This window comes from Tamandua tetradactyla, chromosome 15 (genome assembly GCF_023851605.1).
Source record: "Tamandua tetradactyla isolate mTamTet1 chromosome 15, mTamTet1.pri, whole genome shotgun sequence".
Classification (NCBI taxonomy): domain Eukaryota; kingdom Metazoa; phylum Chordata; class Mammalia; order Pilosa; family Myrmecophagidae; genus Tamandua; species Tamandua tetradactyla.
In genome coordinates this window covers 74,715,846-74,742,049 of record NC_135341.1, presented here as the reverse complement: position 1 = coordinate 74,742,049, position 26,204 = coordinate 74,715,846, and the positions used below count along the sequence as shown (strand labels likewise).

The window sequence follows — 26,204 nt, the reverse complement described above, 5'->3', positions numbered from 1 at the left end:
ATAAGGAGACAGCTGCAGGGTCAGCCTCCTGCCTTCCTCTCCAGCTTCCTCCTTGTTCTCTCTCTCCCTGTTACCCAACTGTGGGGCAGGCCTTCTCTCAGCTCCAATAATACACAACCCCTTTTCTGCCTCAGGGTCTGTAGTGGATAGTGTCCATGATCCCAGAGCCAGGACAAGTGACATTGCCTCAGTCTACAAATTTAAAGGGCACCAAAAAATTCAGTTATCAATGTAAGTCATATTTTAATACATGTCATGGCCAGGTTCATGTGTCAACTTGGCTAGGTGGTGGTGCCCAGATTATCTGGTAGGGCAAGCTCTGGCCTGTCTGCTGGCTATAAGGACATTTCATGGACTTAAATCATGACCACATTGGCTGCATCCATAGCTGATTGCAAATGAGTCTCTCCTGTAATGAGTGGTACTTAATCTAATCACTGGAAGCCTTTTAAGGAGGATTCTGAAGAGACAATCACTCTTTCTGCTTCAGCCAGCCAGCCTCTCCTGAGAGGAGATAAAATATTGTTTATCTTGTTTACTAAATTTTTGGCATCCTTTAAAATTTTGTGCTTTGGGGAAGTGTCTCACCTGCCTCACCCTAGGCCTGGAAAATCCACTTGGATCCCTTTTAATGTTTTTTTTTTGTATGCACTGGGTCCCTTCAGTGTATTTTTGATCCAAACAGTTAGCACTGAGGCCTCTTTTTCAGAACACTGCTCTTTGTACTACTAGAGTCTGCATTGCCTGCAAATGATCTGGAACTGGGTCCCACTCCCCTCCCCTGGCCTGCCTCCCCCTCTTGTTTGTAGGTTTTCCCTGAGAACATTCTTGCATAAGAACCTGGACCTCTGCCTACCTCTAGGAAAAATTACTTAGTCCAGGGCCTTTGTACCAGCTACTCCCTATGCTTTTTGAATACTTTTTCTTAGGCCCTTTATAAATGTTGCTTCTCATTCCTCTCCATAGTGTTTAAATGTCACCTACTTCTTCTTGGGACAACCAAGGCCCTTCTTCCTCCCTTATTCCTATAGCATCCTATTTACTTTCTTTTTAGTGCTCATAAGAATTTGTAATTATTTTGCTTGTTTACTTTTTTAGTTGTTGAGTTCTCTCACTAGCATTCAAGCTTCAAAAGGACAGGAACCACATCTGTTCCTTTCATTTTCACGTCCTCAGGGCCTGGCAGTGAACTAATGAATGCACTTTAAGTTATCATCCTTGTTTTCCTTGCATTTAGACACTGACCTGCTATTGAAAAGGCATGTGCATTTTTGAAGATGAATGAATGTGTTGAGGTTCCTCTTAAAGCTATTGGTAATAGTCAGGGAAATTTGCCTGAGGGATTTGTGTTGTATGAAGCTAAGAAGTTTTAAAAATATAAACAATAAACCCTTTGAGAGAGGACCATTTCCTTCTTTCTAACCACCTGAGGCAGATTCTCTATATTCAATTTTCTAATGGACAAGAAAACAGAATAAACTCATCTTATCAGTAAAAATTATTATTGAGATATATAATAAAGGAGTAGAATAATAAATGCTCAAAGAAAATCCCAAACTTTAGTTTTATTACTAGTAGTTCTTGCTCTAACAGGAACATATTTACAAAATGTTAAAGAGTAAGAGCTGTAAACCAAAAGCCCTAAGGAGAGATGTTGAATTTAGGCATGAAATCTCATATCTAGTGGCACCAGTGAACCAGAATTCACACTCCTTCTTTTGCAAAAATTGTCATGATTAATATTTCCCTCAAATTCTTTTTAATCTTATTTCTCCTTTCTGACTGATCCCTAATGCATCTTATTCCCACAACAAATCTTTCAAATCAAAGAATCTGTATATAGATGCTAATATATGTTTCCCGGTATCCTTTTCACTTTAAATACCTGTAGCTGTTCATCAATGTAAGGCATTTTTAAAATTTCTATAGCAGATGGTCTCAATGAAGGACTCTTGTTCAACATGCTGTAATGTTTAAAGAGAAAAATATTTTTTAAATGACATAAAATGTAAGTAGGCTCTAAAACTATTTGTGTGACCTCATTTATTTCCCATACCTTTCCATGATGGCGTTTAGTTCTCTTGGATATCTTACAGGGAGAGAGGGTGTGTCACCTTCAACAATTTTTAAAACAATAGATAAGAAATTGGAACCAGTGAATGCATGATTCATGCAGCACATCTCATATAAAATGCATGCCAGCGACCTAAAGACAAAGTTAAAGCATTTAAATAAGAATCAAATGTTCTTTTTAAAATTTGTTTATCAAACAAATATCAGATGTGGTTGGGTACTATGTTGGATTTCAGAAAAAGAATTCTAAGAGCAAAAGGAACCCTTGGTGCAGAGCCCCCTCCTCATCATCCTTGGCAGGTCCAAGGACCCAGCTGTGAACCACTGTCACACTAGCTAGTATGGCATTCCTCCAGACGGCGCTGCTCATAACACCCTTTCCTGCCAGCCTCTCACCCTCCCTGATACATGCACCTGCACATCAAAGGAGAATGCCTCAGCAATCTATCTTACCCCAAGTCAACAGGCCCCCATCCAATCAAGGGACAGCACACCACCTAGTGGGTACCCTTCCCTCCTGGCCACTTTAAGACACAGCTCCAGAACAAAGACCCAGAGCCATTTTCTTGTTCTTCCTGCTGGCTTCCCAGGCGGGAGCCAATTTTAGGCTCCTACCTGCTTTCTCCTTTTTGCTCTTCCACCTGCTTCCCCCCCTGCTTTATTTCTTCGATAAATCTGTTAATCTTTGACTCGCTGTCTGGTGTGGAATCCTTAACAACCCTGTGCCTAATACATTAGCTGTGAGGCACTAACATATATTTCAGTTGTCTGCTTAAAAACTTCAGTTTCATACTGTTCTTTTCCATTAAATGCATATAATGGAAAACAGAGCAATTAAATCAATGGCTAGCAATATACCTGTACATAGTAGAGACTTAATAAAATGTAATCAACATAAAAAGGAACTTTTTAATTAAATTCTATGAAGGAAAAATAAAATGTAGCTAAATCTTGTCTTCCGAAGGCAGCTTTGTTAATATTATAAATGCAAAAATAAAATTTTAATTTATCAGCCTAGTCTTCCCTCTAATATGTATTATATGCAAGCATTTTGAAAAAGAAACTGATATTCTCTATTAGTTTTCTGAATATAATAAATTCGTAAGTAGGGTGAAAGAGCAATTCCTTGCAGCTTGTATTAAAATGTATAATTTTCCTTTGGAGTATGAAACAGAATATTAAAATTGTGGATTGGTTCAACACTGATTGGATTAACCATGCAAATCAGTAACTGCTAAACCAGCAAAACAATATTGTCAATAACTACATCATAAAGAAAACTAAGGAGAAATTCCTTCTTGATCTTAGTGTTAAGGAATTACTGTACTTCTCCTGAACAATGGGTTTATTTTTATCTCATGGGCATTATGAATTACGTAACTGACTGGGTTTCCCGTTTCATGTTGGTTGCTTGAAGGCTTAGAAATACATTTGTGATTAACCTTGTATAAGTTGTGTTAACATTTAACACAGTGCTGAATACTTTCTGGTGCAAGAAAAGGTATATATATATATTTATATATATATATACAAATATATACAAACATGGATACTATCATTTTAAACTTTTGTGGGTTTTCATGAAAAGGTGCATTTGTAAGGAAACTCAGGATATATGCATTGAAGCTGCTCCTGTTCCAGTAAATAATACTAATACTAATACTAAAATTTCCCAACTGATTGCTATTTTACATTTTACAAAGCACCTTCAATTATATCTCAACAAAGCCTCATAACTTCCCCATGAAATAGAGTTGACATAATTTCCCCATGATACAGTTGAGGAAACTGACTCAGAGAAGTTAAATGACTTGGCCAAGGTCACACAGGTAGTAGATGTCAGAGATGACTCTTGAGTTAAGGTATTTCTCACCACCCCACCCCACCCTCCAAATCCTGGACTTTTTCCATTACAGCATACTAGAAAGAATGGGGATATTAAAAAAAAAAAAGATTGGAGCACAGAATGCTCGCCTTCCATGCAGGAGACCTGGGTTCGATTCCCAGGCCATGCATCCCCCCCCCCCCCAAAAAAAAAAAAACACGAAATTAGATTATATTGACTAGAACACCAAAATCAATGTAAATATCACAAGTTAAAAAAAAATTACTTGACTCTCAATAATTTTGCATGCATCTGTAAATCTAAGTTGTATTTGGTATAGTAGTATATACTCAGAATTCTATACCCAGAAAATATTTTTCTTTAAATAAAGGTGAAATAAAGACATTTTCAGACAAAATCTGAAAGAATTCATTGTCAGCAGGAAGGCACTAAAACAATTCCTTAAAAGGATTACTTCCAAAAATAATCCTAGACAGAAATAGAGAATGTAGGAAGGAATAGAGAGTACTAGAAAGGGTATATATATATATATATATGAAGATGTAAAAGGAAAGTAGATTCTACAAAAATATTAACAGTATCTGTATGGTTTAAAATTTGGAGGGAATTAAAATTCATGACAAAAATAATGCCAAAGATGCAGAATAAATGGAGCTAATGTGTGTTAAGGTCATAGCATTTACAGGGAAAGTGCTAAAAGTAAAAACTTTAATTAGACTGTCATAATTTAAGTTATTGCATGTTATTAAAATTGCTAATGTTATTACCAAAAGAATAGCAAAATAATGTATAACTAACAAACGTATAACCGACAAGTCAATGGAGGGAAAAAATTTAATAACAAAAATTTAACCCAAAAGAAAGAAAGGTGAGAAAATAGAACATAAAAAAGTAGGTTACATAGAAAGCAAAAATAGGATGACAAGTAAAATAATAGATACAGAGTAATTACATCAAACATAAATGGAAAATATTGTAATTAAAGACGATCAAAAAGGATAAAAATTATATACTGATCTCAAAATGAGCCTTAAATATAAGACCACAGAAAAGGTGACAGAGAGATCCATGCAACCACTTACCAGATCGTTACTGTTGCTATACCAGTATCAGATAAAGTATACTAGCATCAGATGCTATACTAGTATCAGATAAAGACTTTAGATCAAGATGAAGATAGTAGAGTGATAAAGAAATCAAACTATCAGGAACATATAACAATTCTAAATCTGTATATATTTAATATGGTTTCAGTATATATGAAGCAAAACATTGACAGAACTAAAAGGAAGAATAGACAAATTTGCAATCATAGTTAAAGAGTTTAACATACCCTTTTCAATAGTCGATTAAACAAGCAGACAAAAAATCGATAAGGCTAGGGAAAATCTAAACAGCACAATTACAAAATTTGATACAACTAACAAATTACACAGATGCACCCAACAATAACAGAATTCAAATTATTTCAAGGCACAAGGAACATTTACCAAAATTAACCATATACTGTTTCATAAAGCAAGCCTCAACATATTTCAACGATCAAAATATTCAGATCATATTCTCAGACTAGAGTGAAATTAAGCTAAACACAAATAAAAGACAGAGAAAAACAAGCTATAAAATCTCAACTGCTTGGAAATTAAACAGTGCACATCTTCATAATACCTGGCTCAAAAAAGTAATCACAACAGAAATCAGAAAGTGTTCTTAACTGAATGCTAATAAAATTACAAAATATCAACACAAGTTGCAGCTGAAGTAGTGGTTATAGAGAAATTGATAGCATTAGATGCATATTTTAGAGGAGAGAAGTCTGAAAATGAGAGATTTAAGCCATCTTAAGATGTTAGAAAAGGAGCATCAAAATCAAACCAAAGAATGCATAAGGGAGGAAATAAAAAATAGAAGAAATTAATGAAAAATATATATATGTATATATAATAAAAATCAGACCAGTAAAGACTAATAAAAATCAGACCAGTAGAACTCCAGTTGGACTGATCCAAAAAAAGAAACAACATTGTTTAACAATGTCAGAAATGGAAAAGGGTATAATACTATAGACTCCACATATATTAGAAAGTATTAAGATGATATTATAAACATTTTTATTTCAATAAATTAGATGAAATGAATACAGTCCTTAAAAACACAACTTGCCAAACAGACATGAGAAGAAATAGAAGATCTAAATAGGCCTTTAACCATTAAACAGAGATATTCCTTTTTAAAAAACAAAAAAACTTCCCCCAAGAAAACTTCTGGGCCAGAAGGCTTTGCTAGACAATTCTTCCAAACGTAAGGAATAAACACCACCAATATTAATCAAATGCCAATCTTAATCAAACGCTTCATTTTATAAAGCTACCACAACCTTAATATTAAACATAGCAAGAATATTAATTATAGGGCAACTTTTTTCATGAATCATAGATTCAAACAATCTAAATACACATGTATGCACACATATATTAATACATATATATATACACACACTTTTATGAGTGAATAAAATCTGATAATATATTTTTTAAAAAAGAAAATACATTAAGGCCAAAAGGAGCTTAATTCAAGAATATGGGATTGATTTAATATTTAAAAATCAATCAATGGGATATACACCATTACATAAAAAAAGAGAAAAATCATATATTGACAGTACAGTAAAAAGCATTTGATAAAATTCAAAACTCACCTGTGTTAAAATCTCTTGCAGAATGAGAATGGAAAGGAATTGCTAAATCTGATTTTTTAAAACCTATAAAAATTTATAGAAACATTCTGTTTATTGGTGGAATATTGAAAGTTTACGCTTTTTTTCTGAGACTGGGAACATCTGAGATAAGAATGCTTATTTTTTACCACTTCCTTTTAACACTGTGATAAAGCTGCAAGAAAGCCAGAAACAGTAAAAAAAGAACACATTTTTAAAAAGATAGGAAAATTAGAAAAGAAGACATTAACCTGTCATTAAACAGGTCAACATGATTGTGTACATTAAAAAATCCAAAAGAATTTACAAACTATTTGAACAGGACCACTCTCTCTTTTGGCAATCCTCAGCAGCTCCTGAGAGCATGCTGCTTTCCATTTACCTGTTTCCCTTTGATCAACTGATATTCACCTGCATGTGAGCACAGGGACACTTAGTTTATCAACCAGTAAGTTGTTGAAATGGACAAACTGTGATCCTGGTGCCCCTGCCTGGAATATTTGCCAGTAACTGAAATAGTAGAAAATCTGATTAAGAAACATGATACTTGGGGTAAAAGATTATTGGTTATTCTTTTACAAGTTAAAAAAAAATCTATTTCTTATCTATAACTATATATCTTTATCAATCTTCTCATGGTAACTACATATCTACATTCCTGTGGTTTTCATTTTCTCTAATTTCCAACTAAATATTTACATAGGAATAATTATATCACCTCAAGATTATAACTTCCATACTTTTTTACAAATTTTCTTTTTTGACTCTCAGGCCTTCTATCTGGCAGAGCAAAAGCGGTGGGGGGAAAGTTGAAGAAAACAAAAGAAAAGTTTATTTTACTTAGAAGTCTGTGATTTATAGTCCCATCTTTTCCCAAAATACTGCCAACTGTGAAGAGATGAGCAAATAAATCCCTGAGGGAGCTAACATAAGCAGTGAAGGGAAAGACTGGGATCAGGTGCATGTGAAGCAAATTATACTTGAACTCCATAAACTTGCCATCTGTCCAAGTCGCTCACAACTGCCCAGAGGATTTCCGAGGCACAGGTTCATGATGAATTGCAAATGTAACTCGGATTTTGTCTTGTCTCAAAGAAACTAAATTTACCCGTTGAAAAATGCCCATACCCTGCAAAGAGAAGCCTGCCCTACAGTCACACAGGACATTGGTTGTTTGGGGAAGTTTTATTGATCTTCTAGATCAATAAATATTTTTACTTGATGCAACTGAGGGACATCATCCTGATATGCCCATCTGGAAGAGGGCACATAATTTAAGCAGTTGAATATGTACAGGGACTAACAGCAATTTAATAAAAGAGCGTTGGGTTTTGCTTTAGTATATGCTACCCTAATAAAAGTATTTCCTTAGGTAGGAGTGAATATCAATGTAAATTCAGCCCAAATATAAATAAAAGACATTGGGCAGTGAGTACTAATACTTAAGAAGCAATATCATATAGCAATTATTTCTTAAGGGCTTACCATGTCCCAGAACCCATATCAGTGCTTCCTGGGTGCATATGAATCACCCAGGGATTAGTAAAAATGCAGATTTTGGGCATTCTGGGAGAAATAGTGGCTGTGTTGGAAGCATAATTCTTGCAACTTCCTTGAATTCCCATATAAAAAAAAGTAGACAGAGGGCAGGCCACAGTGGCTCAGTGGTAGAGTTCTCTCCTGCCATGCTGGAGACCTGGGTTCGATTCCCAGTACCTGCCCACGTAAAAAAAAAAAAAAAAGAAAGCAGATAGAACAGCTAGATAGCAAAACCAAAACACTGTGGTTGATCAAATCTTAAATTTATAAGCATTAAAAGTATAAAATTCTTGGAAGAAAATAAGGCAAATAGCTTCAGGACCTTGATTAGCAATGGATTCTTAGACATAATACCAAAAAGCACAAGCAAGAAAAGAAAAAAACCCAGATAAATTGAAGTTCATCAAAATTAAGAACTTACCTATATTAAAGAACATTCAAGAAAGTAAACAAACAGCCAACAAGACAGGAGAAAATACTTGGAAACCATATATCTGATAAAAGTTTAATATCTAGAATATATAAAGAACTCCTACAACTCAACAACAAAAAGACAACTCAGTTAAAAAAAATGGGCAAATGACTTGGATAGAAATTTCTCAAAGAAGATACACAACTTGCCATAAAGCACATGAAAGGATGCTCAACATCATTACCCATTAGGGAAATGCAGATCAAAACTCCAATGAGGTAACACTTCACACCTACTAGAATGGCTATTATTTTAAAAACAGAAAGTTACAAGAGCTGGAGACAATGCAGAGAAATAGGAACTTTCATACATTACAGGTGGTAATGTAAAATTGTGCAGCTGCTGTGGAAATCAGCTTGGCAGCTCCTCAAAAAGTTAAGCATAGAATTATCAAATGACCCAGCAATCTCTCTTCTAGGTATATGCTCAGGAGAACTGAAAGCAGGAACTCAGACAGATATTTGTATACCAATGTTCACAGCACCGTTATTCACAACAGCCAAAAAGTAGAAGCAACCCAAATGTCTATCATTAGATGAATGGATAAACAAAATGAAGTATGTACATACAGTAGAATATACTCAGCCTTAAAAGGGAATGAAGTTCTGATACATGCTATTATTGTATGAACCTAGAAGATATTATGTTGAGTGGAAAAGGACAGATATTGTATGATTCCACTTATATGAAATAGCTAGAATATGCAAATTCACACAGAGGGAAAGTAGAGTACAGGCAGCCAAGGGCTGGGATGAGGGGTAGTGGGGAGCTAACGCATAATTGGTACAGCATTTCTTTCTGGGGATGGTGGTGAGGGTAGAACAGCATGTGAATATGATTAATTCTGCTGAATAATATCCTAGGGAGTAGTTAAGATGGGAAAGTATTTGTTGCATGAATGTTTTCACAATTACAAAGAAAAAGAGAGCAACTAAAGAGACAATGACAATTAAATCCAATACATGATCCTGGACTGTATCCAATGATGGAGGGAAAAAGGTTCAAAAGGACATTATTGGGGTTGCACAGGAGATTCAGTGGTAGAATGCTAACCTGCCATGGGTTAGACCTAGGCTCAACCCCCAGCCCATGCACCCCTCCAGAAAAGGACATTGTTAGGACATATGAAAAAAAAAAATTGGAACATGGTCAGTACATTAGATCAATGTTAAATTTCTTGAACTTGATAATTGCACTTAAGGTGGTTATATAAGTGAATATCTTTTTTCTCAGGAAACTTACATAGAAGTATCAAGTGTTCCAGGAGCATGATGTATACAACCTACTCTCAAATGTTTAGAAAATAGAGGGATGCACAGACAGACAGATGATAGATAGGAAGGAAGGAAGGGAGGGAGGGAGGGAGGAAGAAGAAAGGAGGAAAGAAAGAAAGAAGGAAGGAAAGCAAGAAAGAAAAAGAAAAGACTGAAGGACTTGGCAAATGCTGCAAAATGTTGAAAGTTGGGGTTCGGGGAATCTAGGTGGGGGTGATATTGTCATTTTGTGTATCTTTTTTTTTTTTTTTTTGCGACTGTCCTATAAGTTCGAAATTATTTCAAAATAAAAAGTTTAAGAATAGAAAAGAAAATAAACAAACAAAACATGGCCAACATTTTCAACAAAGTCATGTAACAAAACCTCAAAGTACAAGTAAAGACAAACCACATGAACCAAAAGATTTGTACAGTATCAGCACCTGTATAAGAAAAAGCACAGGGAAGCAACTGGGTGATTGAAGGACCAAGGAACAGAGGAACCTTAAAAGAGCCAACAGGTACTCTATTGGAAAGCAAAGTGACCCAATCTAAGAATAGCAGGGTTTTTGTCCAATCCAAAAGCAGGGTGAATACAAGAAGCCCACGGTAAGGCCTAAAAGTAGGGCCAGAAGGGCTGGGGTTATCTATCCCAGGCTATCCAACAGAATATTCTGCACGATAGAAATGTTCTTTATTTCTGTATATAATACCTCTAGCCATAATTGGCTATTGGGTACTTGAAATGTGGCTAGTGTGGCTGAACTTTTTACAGGATATTTAAAAAGAAAAGTGAACTCACTCCTTCCAACATATCATCCCAACATGTTTCTTCCATGATTGAGCTTTACAATGTTTGGAAGGAAGATCCTTGTATCTCACTCCACTGCGGTGTTCCCATACTGTATTAGTCAGTGTTCTCCAGAGAAACCGAACTGAACTGACAGAATAATTTTATAGATAAATGATAGATAGATAATAGATAGATAGATATGTTGGTAGGTAGATAGATAGAAATAGATAGAGAGATGATAAACACACACATATAAATATTGGGAGATTCATTATAGGAATTAGTCATGTGACCCTAAGAAGTGACAAATCAGGATTCCATACAGCAGGCTACAGGCTGGAAACCTGATGAAGGCAAGCTGAACCCCCCAGGGGAAGCTGCAAGTTAGGAACTCCAATGATGGTGATGATGAATTCCCCAGGAAATGCTGGCTGTCTGAAAGAGAGTTAGAAACTCTTACTTTTGACTCCTAAAATCCTCAATTCTCTCTTTAGGGCCTCCAAATGATAAGACGAGGAGCCTCCACTCATTGCTGAAGGCAACCTCCTCTGTTTACTGTAGATGAAATCAGCCATAGATGTAGTCAACTGACTAATGATTTAAATCCATCTATGAAATATCCTCATGGTATCAATCAGGCCATGCTTACTTGACCCAACAACTGGACATATAACTTAGCCAAGTGGACACACGAAATTAACCATCACATATATCCTACACACCATAGGAATTTTGTCAATGAGTGAATGACTACGTTTCAACTGCTTTAATCATTCTGAATAGTTCCTAGAAGTTCTTTTAAGGGACAGAGCATCAGAAGTAGTAGACTATGCCAAGTTATTAAAAGACCTGTCTATCTTTGTATCTTAGTCTCCTCCAACCTTCTCCCAAAGCACGTGGTTCTCTCTCGTATTCTTCCTTCCTTTATGGTTCTGGGGGTACACAGGTGGTTCAGTGGTAGAATGCTTGCCTTCCATGTGGGAGACCCGGGTTTGATTCCCGGACCATTCACCCAAAATAAAAAATAAACCTTTATTATACTGGGCTTGGCCATATGATTTGCTTCAGCCAATGAAATAAAAGCAGATATGAAATATGCCACATCTGAGCTTTAAACACAGTTGAATGATTCAGCTCAGCTCTTGCTCTTTCTCTCCACCACCAGATTGGTCCAGTTCAAAGTAGAATACAGCCTAAGTCTTGGATTTGAGAAAACCCTAGAGCAGAGCAGGCCTGCAACTTTAAAGAAGGGCTCAGCTGACCTATAGTCCTCACATAATATGAAGAAGAAATAAATATTGCAATTTATTTCTTTGCACATATTATAACTCCAGGATGTTTGCAGCTCTTTGTTATTGCAGCAAAGCTGATTAATACACTGTCCCTTGCTTAATACCCATCAGTAGCTTCTTAGCCCACCCCATAAGATAAAGTCCTAGTTCCTTAGCATGGTTTACAACCATTCACCATGTGACCTTGCCTGCCTCTTTAGTCTCACTTATTGCCACACCCCTCCCTGCCACATATACACACTTTGTCTTCTGGTTATTCTGAAGACACTGTGCTTTATCTTGCTCTCAGCATCTTTCAGATGTCAAGAGAAGGCCTGGGTCACTTGCAATTATTTTTAAATTCCCGCTATATTTTTTTTTAATGAGCAAATGCTAAAATAGAGTTTCAAAAATAGTAGTATATTTGAAATTTTTACATTTAATAATTTAATGCTTTAATAAATATAATCTCATTTGGAAATATCTTCAAAATACATATTTGAGGCCCTATGTGAGTGAGAAGGCCCAGGTCAATTGGTTTTTCTGGCCAGCCTCTTTCCTCCATTACACAATCTCCTCTTCCCCCAGTGGGCATCCTTAAGTTCTGATTATTGTTCACTGAATCCTTTTGTCTGAAATGTATCTTTTCAAGCCTCTCTCCATCCTTCAACATCTTAGGCAGGCATCACCTACTCTGCAAATCTAGTGGATGCTCTGCAACCTTGTTCCAGGCAGGTAATAACTCCCTCCTTTAAGTTGCACCTGAGATTTGTATATAGCCTTTTATTGCCCTGTAACAGCAAGCAGTAATCATTTATTAACATATCTGCCAATCCTTTGAGGACAGGGACCAGAACTTGTCTTGATGTCTCTTTCCTTCTGTGAATGTCACCCAGAGTAAGAGGAAGTAAGGCTAAGGTGATACCCTGGTAAAATGGCTGGAGTGAGGCAGGCCTGCTTTGTAGCATTTATTGATTTCCATGAAAATCATGGCTGATCTTAAGCCACCAATGTGATACACGTTACAAACTTCAGGTTAGCTGAGTCTTTGCTCCAAGTCGCAGACCTACTTGGCCCCAGGGTTTTCCCAGTCTCAGGATTTAGGCTATGCCATGATCTGACATGGGCCAATCTAGTAACAGAGAGAAGCGAATGGGTTAAGCTGAACCATGAAATCATGTTTTAAGCTTCCACTAAGATGTGGCATAATTCATACTAACCGAGAAAAGATGTGGATAATTGATTCTTATGAGATGGTACGAGCTGGCTCCAGCACATCACTGAATTATGGAAGCAAAGGAGAGAAGATGTGGGAGACAGAAGATGGTCCATAGCTGGGGCAGGGTGGGAGGAGGAGAAAGAGAAATCTGGAGGACTGAAGAGAGAGTTCTGATGCTGTGTAAAGGTTGCTGGTTCAGAGTTTCTCAGCTGAGGTCCAGGTACTCAGGTCTATTCATCAAATGCATTTACAAGTTAAGTGCCTGACTGCCTTCCTGACACATACCACTTCTCTTCAGCCATTTTTTGGACTTCTTAAAAAACAAACAAACAAACAAACCAAATAATGTAAACTTTCTCCCAGTAGAGCCCCAGACCAGTAACTGCTCCTCAATTCCTGCTTTCTGTAGTGATAATATTCTATTCTAATCATCACTGACACACAACAAACCACCCCAAAACTTAGTGGCTTAACACAACAATGATCTGTAAACTCACTCATGAATCTATCTGGTCAGAGCTTACTGGGAAGATTTGAATGTGTTCCCCACAGCATCTGATCCAGAGACTTCAACTGAGACTACAGGATTCATTTCCAAGTTGGATCCTCACTCATATGCCTGGCCGACTGCTGCTGGCTTTCAGGTGGAAGCTCAACCAAGGCTGAAGACCAAAGATTTTGGTTCCTCTTGGTGTGGACCTCTCCATATAGGCCTCTCAACGGACTTTTCTGACTTCCTCAAAACATGGGAGCTGAGTACCAAGAGCAAGGATTCACAGAACACCAGTTAGAAACTGTGTCCCCTTTTATGACCTAGACTCAGAAGTCACATAGCATCAATTTTGCCATAATCACAGGCCAACCCAAATTAAAGGGGAGGGAAAATAGACCCTACCTCTTAATAGGAGTAGTGTCAACTCACACTATGAAAAGAACACTTGGGAAGGGATATTGAGGGATGGTCCTCTTTGGAAAATACAACCTGCCATATGTCCATAAGCATCACTGGAACATTTTACCTTCTGTCCCAACCCAAAGAAATCTCCTTTCTCAGAGACCTAGACCTTCTCTATGTTCCCATGGCCACTGCCTGAGTTGCCCTTTCCGCAAAAAGCCTAGTCCTGGAAGACCTAATCCCAATTTTGCTTCCTATGGAATTACTGGTCTCAGTTAAAGATTCCAAGGAAAACAGGCATATTAATAAGCACCATGAAGTGTAGTGACTAGAGACTCAACACTTGATAAGAGCCGGTTAACACAAGCAAATTTCTCTTTGACAAAAGGAATGGAAAAATATTGGGGCTAAACCACCCTCTTCTACTCTCCCATAACTTAACCAAACAAGGGTATATAAACTTGCCATCTGACTGTTTATCAAAGAAAAAGGGTGGAGGCTCTACCCAAGGCAGAGCAGGCCAAGAATACCAAATCAGGATCACACTTACCCTAACTTCACTTGAAGGGTAGAGATTCCACGCCAGAAAGAGGCAAATGGAGAGGGCCACAGGCTACCATCCCCTTCCAGAGCTCATTAGCAGGAATGTTACTCTGAGAGAAGTCTGGGCTTCCAATTTCAGAGCAACAGCACAGAGATTTTGCCCAGGGGAAGAGGCAGGCCATAAGAAGAGAGAGCTCTGAAGTTCTCTCAAAAGGAGAACAGAGTATACAGAAGTCCAAGCCTAAGAGTGCTCTAGAAAACAACGGAGATTTTGGTGAAAAAAAATTGAGACTGGTAGCTCCTAGTGATCAACAAGCTAAACCACTGACCATCTAGTTTACCAGAAATATCTAAGGAGAGGCAGAGCTAAGAGGAGCCCTCCAGGGTGAGAACAATCCTCAAAAACCGGTCTCAAAAATTACAAAAGCTAAAGGGCTCAAATTTAATTAGAAGAGGCTGGGGAGCAATTTATGCCCCAGGGTATTGTTGAAAACAATGGAGCAATGGGCTGGCAATTAGTGGAGGCCAACAGCTGGTGTGATACCAACAGAGGAAGACAGCTTAACTGAGGGATCAGAGAAAGTGACAGTAAAAAAGAGCCCTGCCAACCCTACTGTCATCCCAGGGTGACTATGCACCTGCCCAAAGCTACACCCTCTGAGGAACAACATCAGAGGCTTCACACTGTGAGGGTAACAGATTTCACTAAAATAGCCCAGCAAAGTCACTAGATGAATAAATAAGTAAACAATAGCAAGGTCTGGATGGAGGTAGGGGAGGGAGGAGGGGGGAGGGTAGACTATATGTCCAGAGTTACTACAATATATTATCTAAAATGTCCACTTTCAACAATGATGAGATATGCAAAGTAATAGGAAAGCAGGCAACAGAAACGATCCGTGAGAGGGACCAGCAGTTGGATTGCACTGACTTCAAAGCAGCTGTTACAAATGTATAAAGAACTAAAGGAAATCATGCTTAAAGAAGTAAAGGAACATCTGATGAAAACGTCTCATCATATAGAGACTATCAATAAGGAGATAGAATTAGTTTTTTAAAAAGCACCAAATAGAAATTCTGGAGTTGGAAAATACAATAACAAATGAAACATTTACTAGAGGGGCTCAATAGTCGATCTGAACGAGCAGAAGAATCAGTAAACTCTAGACTGATCGATAAGGGGTATGCAATCTGAAGAACAAAGAGAAAAATAAAGATAAATCAACAGAGCCTCAGAGAAATGTGGAACATCATTAACCACACCAACATATATATAATGAGAATATCAGAAGGAGAAGAGAGAAAGAAAGACAAAAAGATGTTCAAAGAAATAATGGTAGAAAACTTTAGTGAAATACATTGATCCACACATCCAAGAAGCTCAACTAACTCCAAGTAGTATAAAAACAAATCCACATCCAGATACTGCATTAAAAAGTGCTGAAAGACAGAAAGGAGAAAATCCTCAAAGAAAACAATAAGGACTTGGCTGAATAACTCATTGTGTACTAGTCTAGAATACTACGCAAGTGTTTAAGTGATGTGTAGATGCATATTTGTTGATGCAGAACAATGTTCTGTTTTGCTAAGTGAAAAAATAAGTTATAAAATTATACGTAGTATGCTATTTTCTGTAATGAATATATTTAGATAGCTAAATAAAGCTCTTCATGCTGATCATTGGGAAACTATATTAATACTAAATCTACTACACCTGACTGAAGGTTTTCCTACTTCAGCTCCTGTTGGGGGAAATAATGGGCTCACTCCCCAGGAAGGCCCTCCCCACCTTCCCCCCCCCAATCATCCTGGGAAGGCTCTCCCGTGAGGACACTTTCTGGGTGCTAGAAGCCCAGGCAGATGTTGGTTCCTGTCTGTTTTCTTCAACCTGTAGCTAAGTCTTGCCTGACACTGCTACCCAAGATCACTGTAAAGCCTGAGTCCAGGGTCAGATGTGAGCTCCACTCCACAAGCACTCCCTACCCTCTTCCATACCAAATCTCTAAACAAAACCCCATGAGCCAAACACATTCCATTCAGATACCCCCCCCCATTCCCACTGCCATTCTCTCCACCTAAATCTTCCAAAGAATGAAAGACCACACGTTCAAAGAGCCATCTGGCTGTATGTCATATCAAGATAAAGAAGAGTGACAGTGAAAATATTCTGGTTCCTTTCTGTTTATCCACAGTACCATTATTCCAGTAGTATTATCCTTTACTTGTTTCTCCTAACAAAGTATTACGTTCTAACTACTCATAGGTTAAATAGATTCTTAAGAGCTAGCCTAGCCACCACCCCACACCCACTCCCCACAAAAATAAAGAGCTAGCCTATGAACCCAATTCATATATTTTATTTTCCCTCTGGGGAAAAAAGTATTCAGTAATTGCTTATACACATCCTCTTTGTTCAAGGCATTCTCCTCAGTGAACCTAATTATCCTAACTCTCAAAACAACCATTAATATACCTTGGGAACCTAACCCATTTATAGGAGAGTAACTTCCTGTACTTGACTGCCATAAATAAATCCAGAAAGGTTTAACAGATTGCAGATGGAAGACAAGGTTATATACGTGCAAACATTAACAGATGAAAACAAAATTAGTATTAGGACCAATCCTTCTTCAAGCATTATAAATAGCAAAACACCTGTCGATTATTTGTTTCCAATCCTAAGAAAATATTCCACAATAAACAGATGCTACACACTGAGATTCAGAACAGTGCTGTTCTCAAACCCATTCAATCTAAATTTCCTAAGTGTCTCCCAAAGATTACTCATCACACATATGTATCTGCCACTATAATTAATAGTTCCCTGTTATTCTTTCCACTTTAGGTTTGGCAATAGAAATTTCATTACCAAATAAGCCCATTTTGATGCAAATGCAACTAAGGTAATTACAAAATTGAGAGTAAAGTGGTGATCTGGAGTTAGGATGATGATGAATCCTCAGATTGTACTTGCTGAATAGTTAATAATCTCTGCAAGAAAAACTGACCTAATGCTCAGAAAGATATATAAAAATCCTCCTGCATTTTTATATTTGGGGGATTTGGGCTGTTGTAAGTTTTGCCTGAGCCAGATATCATTTTTGTAACTCTAAAACATTACAGCAAATAATAATCCTAAAATTCTTTATGCAATTCTAGGAATAGTTTTTTTTGGTTTTTGCTTTTAAAAAGAAAGAACACCAATACAACTGAGACAAAACTAAGTGTTTTTCTCTTCTCTCTGGGGTTCTCTTGCCTCTATGTTTTAGAAGACAGCATTATGATTTGGCAAGCAGATATAGATATCTGTCCAGAGGAGCCTGCTTTCTTGCTACATGTAATTCCAAAAACTTAAGTGATGGGCTTCATAATTTAAGTTACTCTTTTTTTTTTTTGTATGCTGTATGGCGGGGTGACATTTCATTATTTTTCCATGTGAATATCATGTTATTGCAGCACCATTTGTTGATTTTTTTTTTTTTTTTTTTTTTTTGCAGAGAGGAGCGCATGGACCGGAAATTAAATCCAGGTCTCCGGCATGGCAAGCAAGAATTCTACCCCCACTTACTCTTAATTCAAATGGCACGATTTGACATCTTCCTGAGATACCATGTAATCTTAAAATGAAGAAATTGTATACCTGAAGCTGTTTTAAAATGGCCATGATCATAAAAAAAATAAGTCTGAAGAAGGATGTAGGAATATAACCGAAATTGAATCCGAAGCTAAATGCTGATTTCCTCAAATGGGAGAAAGGGATTCCAGTAGGAACAAGAGGACCTCCCCCAAGAGGCAAGAACGCTATTATCTTTGCCTTCATATCCTAAGGACCATTGCACATGCGTGGGCAAATGGTACATACCCAGAAGAACAAAAATAAGAGGAATTCATTTCTTTGAACACGCATGGTTTTTTGTTTGTTTGTTCCGTTTGGGCTGTTTGCTTGCTTGCTTATTTTTTGGAGGGGTGTTCAGAGGGGGGAGGTGATAGATGGTGAGATGACAGATTGATAGATTAATTGGAAAAGACTACCATGGCACAAGCCAGCTAATACCTAAAACACTAATGAAGAATCTAGAAGTAACTGATCACAAGAGTGAACTGAAGGGACAGGATGGATGAGGAAATGCCCCAGCCAGAACTAATCTTGACAGTTCTCCCTCCCATTTGGGAGATACCATGACCAAGCCACATGCCCCATTATGTTCACCTTTCCCTAATCAGAGAAAAGGTAAGTTTCTACTTTATTCTCTTTAGAAGACTAAAGTGGGCACTTGTTCCACATTGCTTTTGTTTGAAAGCTAAGCATTACTTAAGTTGATTTGCATATAATAATTATTTAGTTAATTAACACACACTCAGCTAGATTATCTTTTCAACCCTTAATAAGTCGAAAATTATATAAAACTCCTCTTCAAAGGAAAATAAGTTTTTCCCAAATAGGATGCATTGCTTATAAAAGAACATACTGAACACAATTTTCCACATGGCTTCTACACTGATAATTAGGCTGGTTCTGTGATAAGGAAGGAGAAATGCCTTCAGTACATAAGCTCAGAGAAACTGAGAAATCTCAGATGCATCCATCACTGAAAACCCAGAATTTTTTTAATTTAAATTTTCCCTTACAGCTAAAATCTCTAATAAAAATTCTCACAAGTAACAAGAAGAAAAACAAATTTAAGAAAAGCTGAACATTTCCCACAGAAATAGAGGTTAATTTTTAAATAAAATAAAGCAGCAGATGAGTAACTGACCTGGGCCATCCCACTGCCCACTTACCAGATGTCCGACTTTGTGTCATAGCCCTGGTGTCTCAGAGCCTCTGGACTCATATAATGGGGAGTTCCAGTTAAAGTCGTGGCCAGGTCACAGGAGCCCATGAGGAGTCGAGATACTCCAAAATCCCCTCAAAATAATAATTAATTTAATGAGTAACTTTAAATAATGAAAATCAGTTCTGGAAATTAACAACTGAGTATCTAATTTGACCATTTTTAATATGTAATGACTCATAGCATTTTAAAGGGAAACAAAAGAAAATGGATACATATTAAATTACACAATGCTGGTGAATAGTTTTTAAATCATAGGCCTTATAGAGGAAAGAAGACTATGAGCCAGTTAAGTGAATTATGTAAACTACAACCTTTTTATTTCTGGCACTATAGAGAACAAGATAATCTGAAACAAAAAGCTATTTCAAGTCTGAATAACAGCAAATAGAATGATTCTAGAAGAGCTGAAGAAGATGATTTTAAATTTTATTTGAGGGGGGAAGAGTTTGCTCTTAATTTACAATAAAGAAACTTTTTAAAAATAAAGAAACTTTTAAAAACTTGTCAAGAACACCCTACAAAACTCTGAATGCATCAGCTTCTGTATTTTGCTTAAGTTGCTTTTATGCCTTCCTTCTTTAAAAACTCCCAATATTAAGATTAATCAATCCAGTAACTAACCATTATGAATGGAGGTTCAGTTCTGAAGAACTAAAGGTTAATAAAGTCATTAAATCAACATTTTAATTATCTATGATAATGGCCTATTGCTTGTAATAAAATAAGCAGGAAACCTACAGTAATGAATCAAACCAAGTCTAATCACTTGTAAAATGCCTGGCATATAGTAGGATCTCAAAAAAAAAGTTTGTTGAATCTACTAAGCATATAGTAAATATGTTATCCCTCAATTTACATCAGGTACTTAGAAAAAAATAATTATTTTTTTTGTTCAGCCCAACCTGGTAAGAACAAGTATTTAAGAAGTTTGAAGAAACCAGTGACTAACACTTCCAGATACCATATAATTCAATTTGCTATTTTTATAACATTCAGAATATATTCTTCCAGATTTTAGAGTAGATAATAGATAAAAATCTTACCAATTTTAAGTCGGTTGTTTTTCAGAAATATATTCTTTGATTTCAAGTCTCGATGAAGTATCCTCCTACAAAAGGCAGAAAGGGATATATAACTTCATGAAAAATATACACATTTTACATTCAAATATAATTAATATGTATGGATGTATATAAAATGATTCACACATAAATATAAACTCCCCAATATAGATAGATCTTTCAATGTTTAAAAGCTACAAAGTGACAATGTTTTCTAGTTTCCCTGAGGGAAACAGGAGTCATACAAAGGTCTTAAAGGGAGGGGGGGATGTGTAGCTGGAAAAAAGGGTGATATGTTTTCAAGTATTTCAATAGGCCAGATTTTATTGTGCTTCTGTAGCATACTATACATAATATTATATCCAGTAACCATAAACTTAGTTATCATAAAACTTTATAATCTATTTCTACCCAAATGTCCATGTTTTCTATATTTGTGAAATAATAATGTTGATGATGATATTTAATAATACATAGCATGTTTCGAGTCTTACTAAAGGCCACACATGGAAATTAAGTGAGCTAAGGCTTCTATTTCTGGAATTATGGAGAACTAGACAACTTGAAAATTGGTACCTAAAAACAACTAAGATGTTGAAGAAAATACACAAATATCTTTACATATGCACAGATGAGCCCAAAGGAAATGAGTTAAATGTCTCCTGAAGATTTCAGAAAAAGAGAAATATTAAGCTGAAAGTCTGAGTGGGTAGAAGGTACAGATTTCTCAATTATTCTAGGGATTTTGCCGGTCTCAGTAACCCATAAGCTGACTTTAATGGCCTCACTGAGACAAGAACTGAGACCTTGAGACCATGTAATATGAACAGTTGGAACTAATCTACATATATAAAGCCAGAATGCTGCATATGGGCCATCCCTTCAATGAAAAGATGACCTAGGAAACCTTCACTTATGAATAAACAAATAACGAGAATGAATCTCTGTATAGGTTTGAACACTGAGAGGGAGGAAAAAAATCTCTCTTTACAATTTGTAGTCATGGTCCTATACTCACATTAGGGATTCAAATGCACAATAGCTTTATGGTCCCAGAAAGTTCAAACCATGGAATTAATGTAAAAATCTGACCTCAACTGATAATACCCTCTTTGGGCATCTGGCAGAAGCAAATTTAAACCAAGAGGCAGCGGATAACAGATAGTAAATTCAGACCCCCAGAATTTCAGAGAATAGGATGCAAACTAAAAAGTTTTTTGTGTTTTTTTGCATGGGCAAGCACTAGGAATTGAACCTGGATCTCAGGAATAGCAGCTGAGAGCTCTGCCACTGAGCCACCACTGCCACCCATAAGTTTATTTTGAATGATTAAAACCATAAATTAAGGAATAGAAAGTATGAGACAGAAACAGATATTATCCAAAATAAGACAGTGTTGATTAGAGAAACAACCAAATAGAAATTCGGGGGGGGGGGGGGGGCGGGGAGAATGTGATTACTGAAATGAAAAACTCAAGCTGAGGACCTTCACTTCCAATTATGATAGAGTCAGAATACATCATACCAAATCTCCCATCTGCCATAGAGAACACTGTAAAAATTAAACAGTATAAAATCTTGATAAAATATTTTTTGAAAAACCAGCTCTTGGAAGATATCAGAAATAGGCTAGCATAAATTATGGCAGGCAGGAATTGAGGGGCCAGGATCCTGGAGAGAAAGGAAATGCACTGGGTTGAGTCAAACATTTCCCACTGCATTTTCCTCTTACGGTATTTGACACTGTACATAGAACTGGTTGCAGTTCTGCTGGGATTGGATTGATAAAAATGATAGTTCAGGGCTACTAAAACAGCCAGGACCTGAGGGCCAAATTTTCCAGAAGATAGAAAACCAAAGGGAAGTGAATCTGACATTCTGCGTGGCTTTTACCCTTGAGGCACTTGCTGAATCCTAAGCTATTCAGAGGCAAGAAACCAAGGAGAAAGCAATTGCTAAGAAACACACTAAGCAGAGCTTTGAGTACATTCACAAAGCAGGAGAGGCTACTCTTGGATTTCAAGGCCCACCAAGAAAGAGGAGTCTTGGGCAATAACTAAAGCCTTCAGATAATAACACAGAAGGACTGCTTCTTAGAAACAAAGGCAAACTGAAAACAGACCAGTCCTCACAAAGCATGACATGTAGTCTTAAATTATTTCAGTGCACGACTAGATCAAGGTGACCTTCCCCTACTGTAGGGGTAGCAGCCACAAAAAAAAAAAAAAAAAAAAAAATCCTCTCTAGATGAAGATACCGTCTAAAGTCTCTATGCTTTTCATATATAACGTCCAGCATATAATAAGCAACTACCAAACATGTCAAGAGATGAGATACAATAATTAAAAATCAAGAGGAGAAAAAAAACAGACTTTTAAACAAATCCACAGTTGATGCATCTATAGGAATTATTGGACAAGAATTTGAAAAATAATTTTCACACACACACACATGTTTTAAAGAATCAAATGGAAATTCTAGGAATGAAAATATATAATTACTAAAATTAAAAATTCAGTAGATATGTTGAATGCAGATTAGACACAAGAGAAGAGAGGATTAAAAGCTGGAATATTGGTTAGTGGAAAAGACTGAAGTACAAAAAGGACAAATTTGTAAAAAAATTATAGAAAAGCGTTGGAGAAACATGTGAAATGTGGTTTAAAAGTTCTAACAAATGTGTAAATGAAGTCCTAGAAGGAGTCCATAGAAATGGAGAACAGAATGAGAAAGTCAATAGACATTGAAAGGAGAGAAAGATTATGGGAGGAGGCAAAATTTAAAAAGATAATGACTGAGAATTTTCAGAATTTAAAAAGACATGAATTCTTAAATTCAGAAGTAAAATAAATCCCAAGCAGAATAAATGAACAGGAGTCCACAACTAGACATAATTCTCTAATACTGGAGAACACCAAGGACAGAGAGGAGGTATTAAGAATTAGCATAAAGAAAAGAAAGAGACAGCCTTAATAAGAATGACAATTAGATGGAAAGCAGACTTCTCAAATGTCAATAAGTCCAGAAGACAGTAGGATAATATTTTCAACATGTTAGCCAAGATGTCTGTCAATCAGAATTTTACACGTAGCTAAACTACTATAAAATAATAAGGATAAAATAACGACATTTTCAAACAAACAAAAAATAGAGAGTTTTTACCATTCACATAAATTCACTGAAAGAATTTATAAAGGATATATTTTGGAAGGAATGACAATAGCCACAAAAGGAAGGTCTGAGTTACAAAAAGTGGTGGTGACTAGAGAGATAAATGTGAAGAAATCCAAACAAGTGTCGGCTTTATAAACCAACAATAATAATTTGTAGGATATAAAAAGAATATGGAATTAAAATGCTGAACAACAATAATATAAAAGGAAGGAGGGAGATAATTGGAGATATAGCCTCTGTAACGTTTAAGAGAAGGGTAAAGATATTAACTTGAAACTTAATTCAAGTGTGCATTTAATAATTTGAGGGTAAGCATGATCAATACGTATGAAATTTATCATTCACAAACTAACAGAAGAAAAGATGGAATAACATAAAACCTGACCAATTCAAAGAAAGTCTGAAAGGATAAAAAGAAATGTAAAAAAAAAATGTAGAATAAATAAAAAAATAATAATGTGGAAGAAATAATGTAAACATATTGGGGTTTTTTGGTCAATATATTGTTAATCCTAAGTGAAAAGTCATCAATTAAAATATACAGCTTGTCAGATCATATTTAAAAAAAATAAAACTGTTATAAAGAATGCTCTTATGTACTTGGCCAATATCCCTTATTTTAAAGTATATAAAAATCAAACCTCACCTTCTCCCCTCTCTTTCTCCGCCGGCCCGCCCTCCTTCTCCCCTCTCTTTCTCCGCCGGCCCGCCTCTTCCCCCTCCTGCTCCGGCGGCTCTCCAACCACCACCGTGCCCTCTTCCCCCGCCTTTACCGGCTCCTCCGCCACCGGCCTCGACAACCTTGCCACCCTCACCTTTCCTCCTCCAGAACAGCTACTGGGGGAGTGGAGACAATACAGAGCAGCTCCCGGAAGCACGACGGAGATCAAAGGGACAGCGTACCCCATCCTGGAACGGCTGACTGTCTGGGAGAACCAGCTCCGGTGAGAACACCGAGGGACGTGGGCTTTCCTGGGCGGGACGGCAAGCGGCCGTAGTCCCTCCCTTCCTCCTTCCCAGGCCAGCTGGCAGAATTGGGCAGGTGGTCCCCTCAGGCCGCGGCGGCTGGCGTCCCCACCACACGAGGCCCCCCAGATCAACTGAAAGAGTTGGGTCAGAAATCCCCAGACTGTGGAGAACAGTGACCAGGGGGTCCCTTCCAAACACGTGACTCCCCGGTCCGCCTGGGAACAGTGCACTCTCCCGGGCTGCGACAGCTGGCGCCCTTCCGCCACACTTGGCGCCCCGGGCGGACTAGGAAATTTGGTCGGGCGCTCTCACATGCTGCGGCGGCCGGCACCCTCCCCGCGTTCGGACCCCCAGGCCAGCTGGCACTCTTCCAAGACGCTTCGGCTGCCAAACCTCCCCTACGGCGAGAGTTTTCCAGAGTTAAAGGACCCACAGCAACTTTTACTGGTGGATCCCATAGACAAACGTGTGCCACGAGCGCCACCTACTGGGCAGGATAAGAAAAACAGAACCCAGAGATTTCACAGAAAAATCTTACAACCTGTGGGGTCCAACACTCAAGGAAATCTAACTAAATGCCCAGACGCCAGCAGAACATAACGGATCACGCTCAGAAAATTGAAAATATGGCCCAGTCAAAGGAACAAACCAATAGTTCAAATGAGATACAGGAGCTGAAACAACTAATGCTGAATATACGAACAGAAATGGAAAACCTCTTCAAAAACGAAATCGATAAATTGAGGGAGGACATGAAGAAGACATGGGCTGAACATAAAGAAGAAATAGAAAAAATGAAAAACCAAATCACAGAACTTATGGAAGTGAAGGATAAAGTAGAAAAGATGGAAAAAACAATGGATACCTACAATGATAGATTTAAAGAGAAAGAAGATAGAATTAGTGATTTGGAGGATACAACATCTGAATTCCAAAAAGAAACAGAAACTATCCGGAAAAGAATGGAAAAATTCGAACAGGGTATCAGGGAACTCAAGGACAATATGAACCGCACAAATATACGTGTTGTGGGTGTCCCAGAAGAAGAGAAGGGAAAAGGAGGAGAAAAACTAATGGAAGAAATTATCACTGAAAATTTCCCAACTCTTATGAAAGACCTAAAATTACAGATCCAAGAAGTGCAGCGCACCACAAAGAGATTAGACCCAAATAGGCGTTGCCCAAGACACTTACTAGTTAGAATGTCAGAGGTCAAAGAGAAAGAGAGGATCTTGAAAGCAGCAAGAGAGAAGCAATCCATCACATACAAGGGAAACCCAATAAGACTATGTGTAGATTTCTCAGCAGAAACCATGGAAGCTAGAAGACAGTGGGATGATATATTTAAGTTACTAAAAGAGAAAAACTGCCAACCAAGACTCCTATATCCAGCAAAATTGTCCTTCAAAAATGAGGGAGAAATTAAAACATTCTCAGACAAAAAGTCACTGAGAGAACTTGTGACCAAGAGACCAGCTCTGCAAGAAATACTAAAGGGAGCACTAGAGTAAGATATGAAAAGACAGAAGAGAGAGATATGGA

General features: G+C 37.3%; 1 protein-coding gene across 1 annotated transcript in view; it reads right to left on the bottom strand.

Moving 5' to 3' along the window:
* The window catches only part of NEK11 (NIMA related kinase 11), a 346,803-nt gene that overhangs the window by 201,365 nt on the left and 119,234 nt on the right, over positions 1-26,204 (bottom strand). The window contains exons 5-8 of the mRNA XM_077130110.1: positions 20,502-20,566; positions 19,403-19,529; positions 2,057-2,206; positions 1,886-1,964 (exon numbers count right to left, since the gene is read on the bottom strand). Coding sequence (XP_076986225.1) covers positions 1,886-1,964; positions 2,057-2,206; positions 19,403-19,529; positions 20,502-20,566 — 421 coding nt within the window. The remainder of the gene's footprint in view (positions 1-1,885; positions 1,965-2,056; positions 2,207-19,402; positions 19,530-20,501; positions 20,567-26,204) is intronic.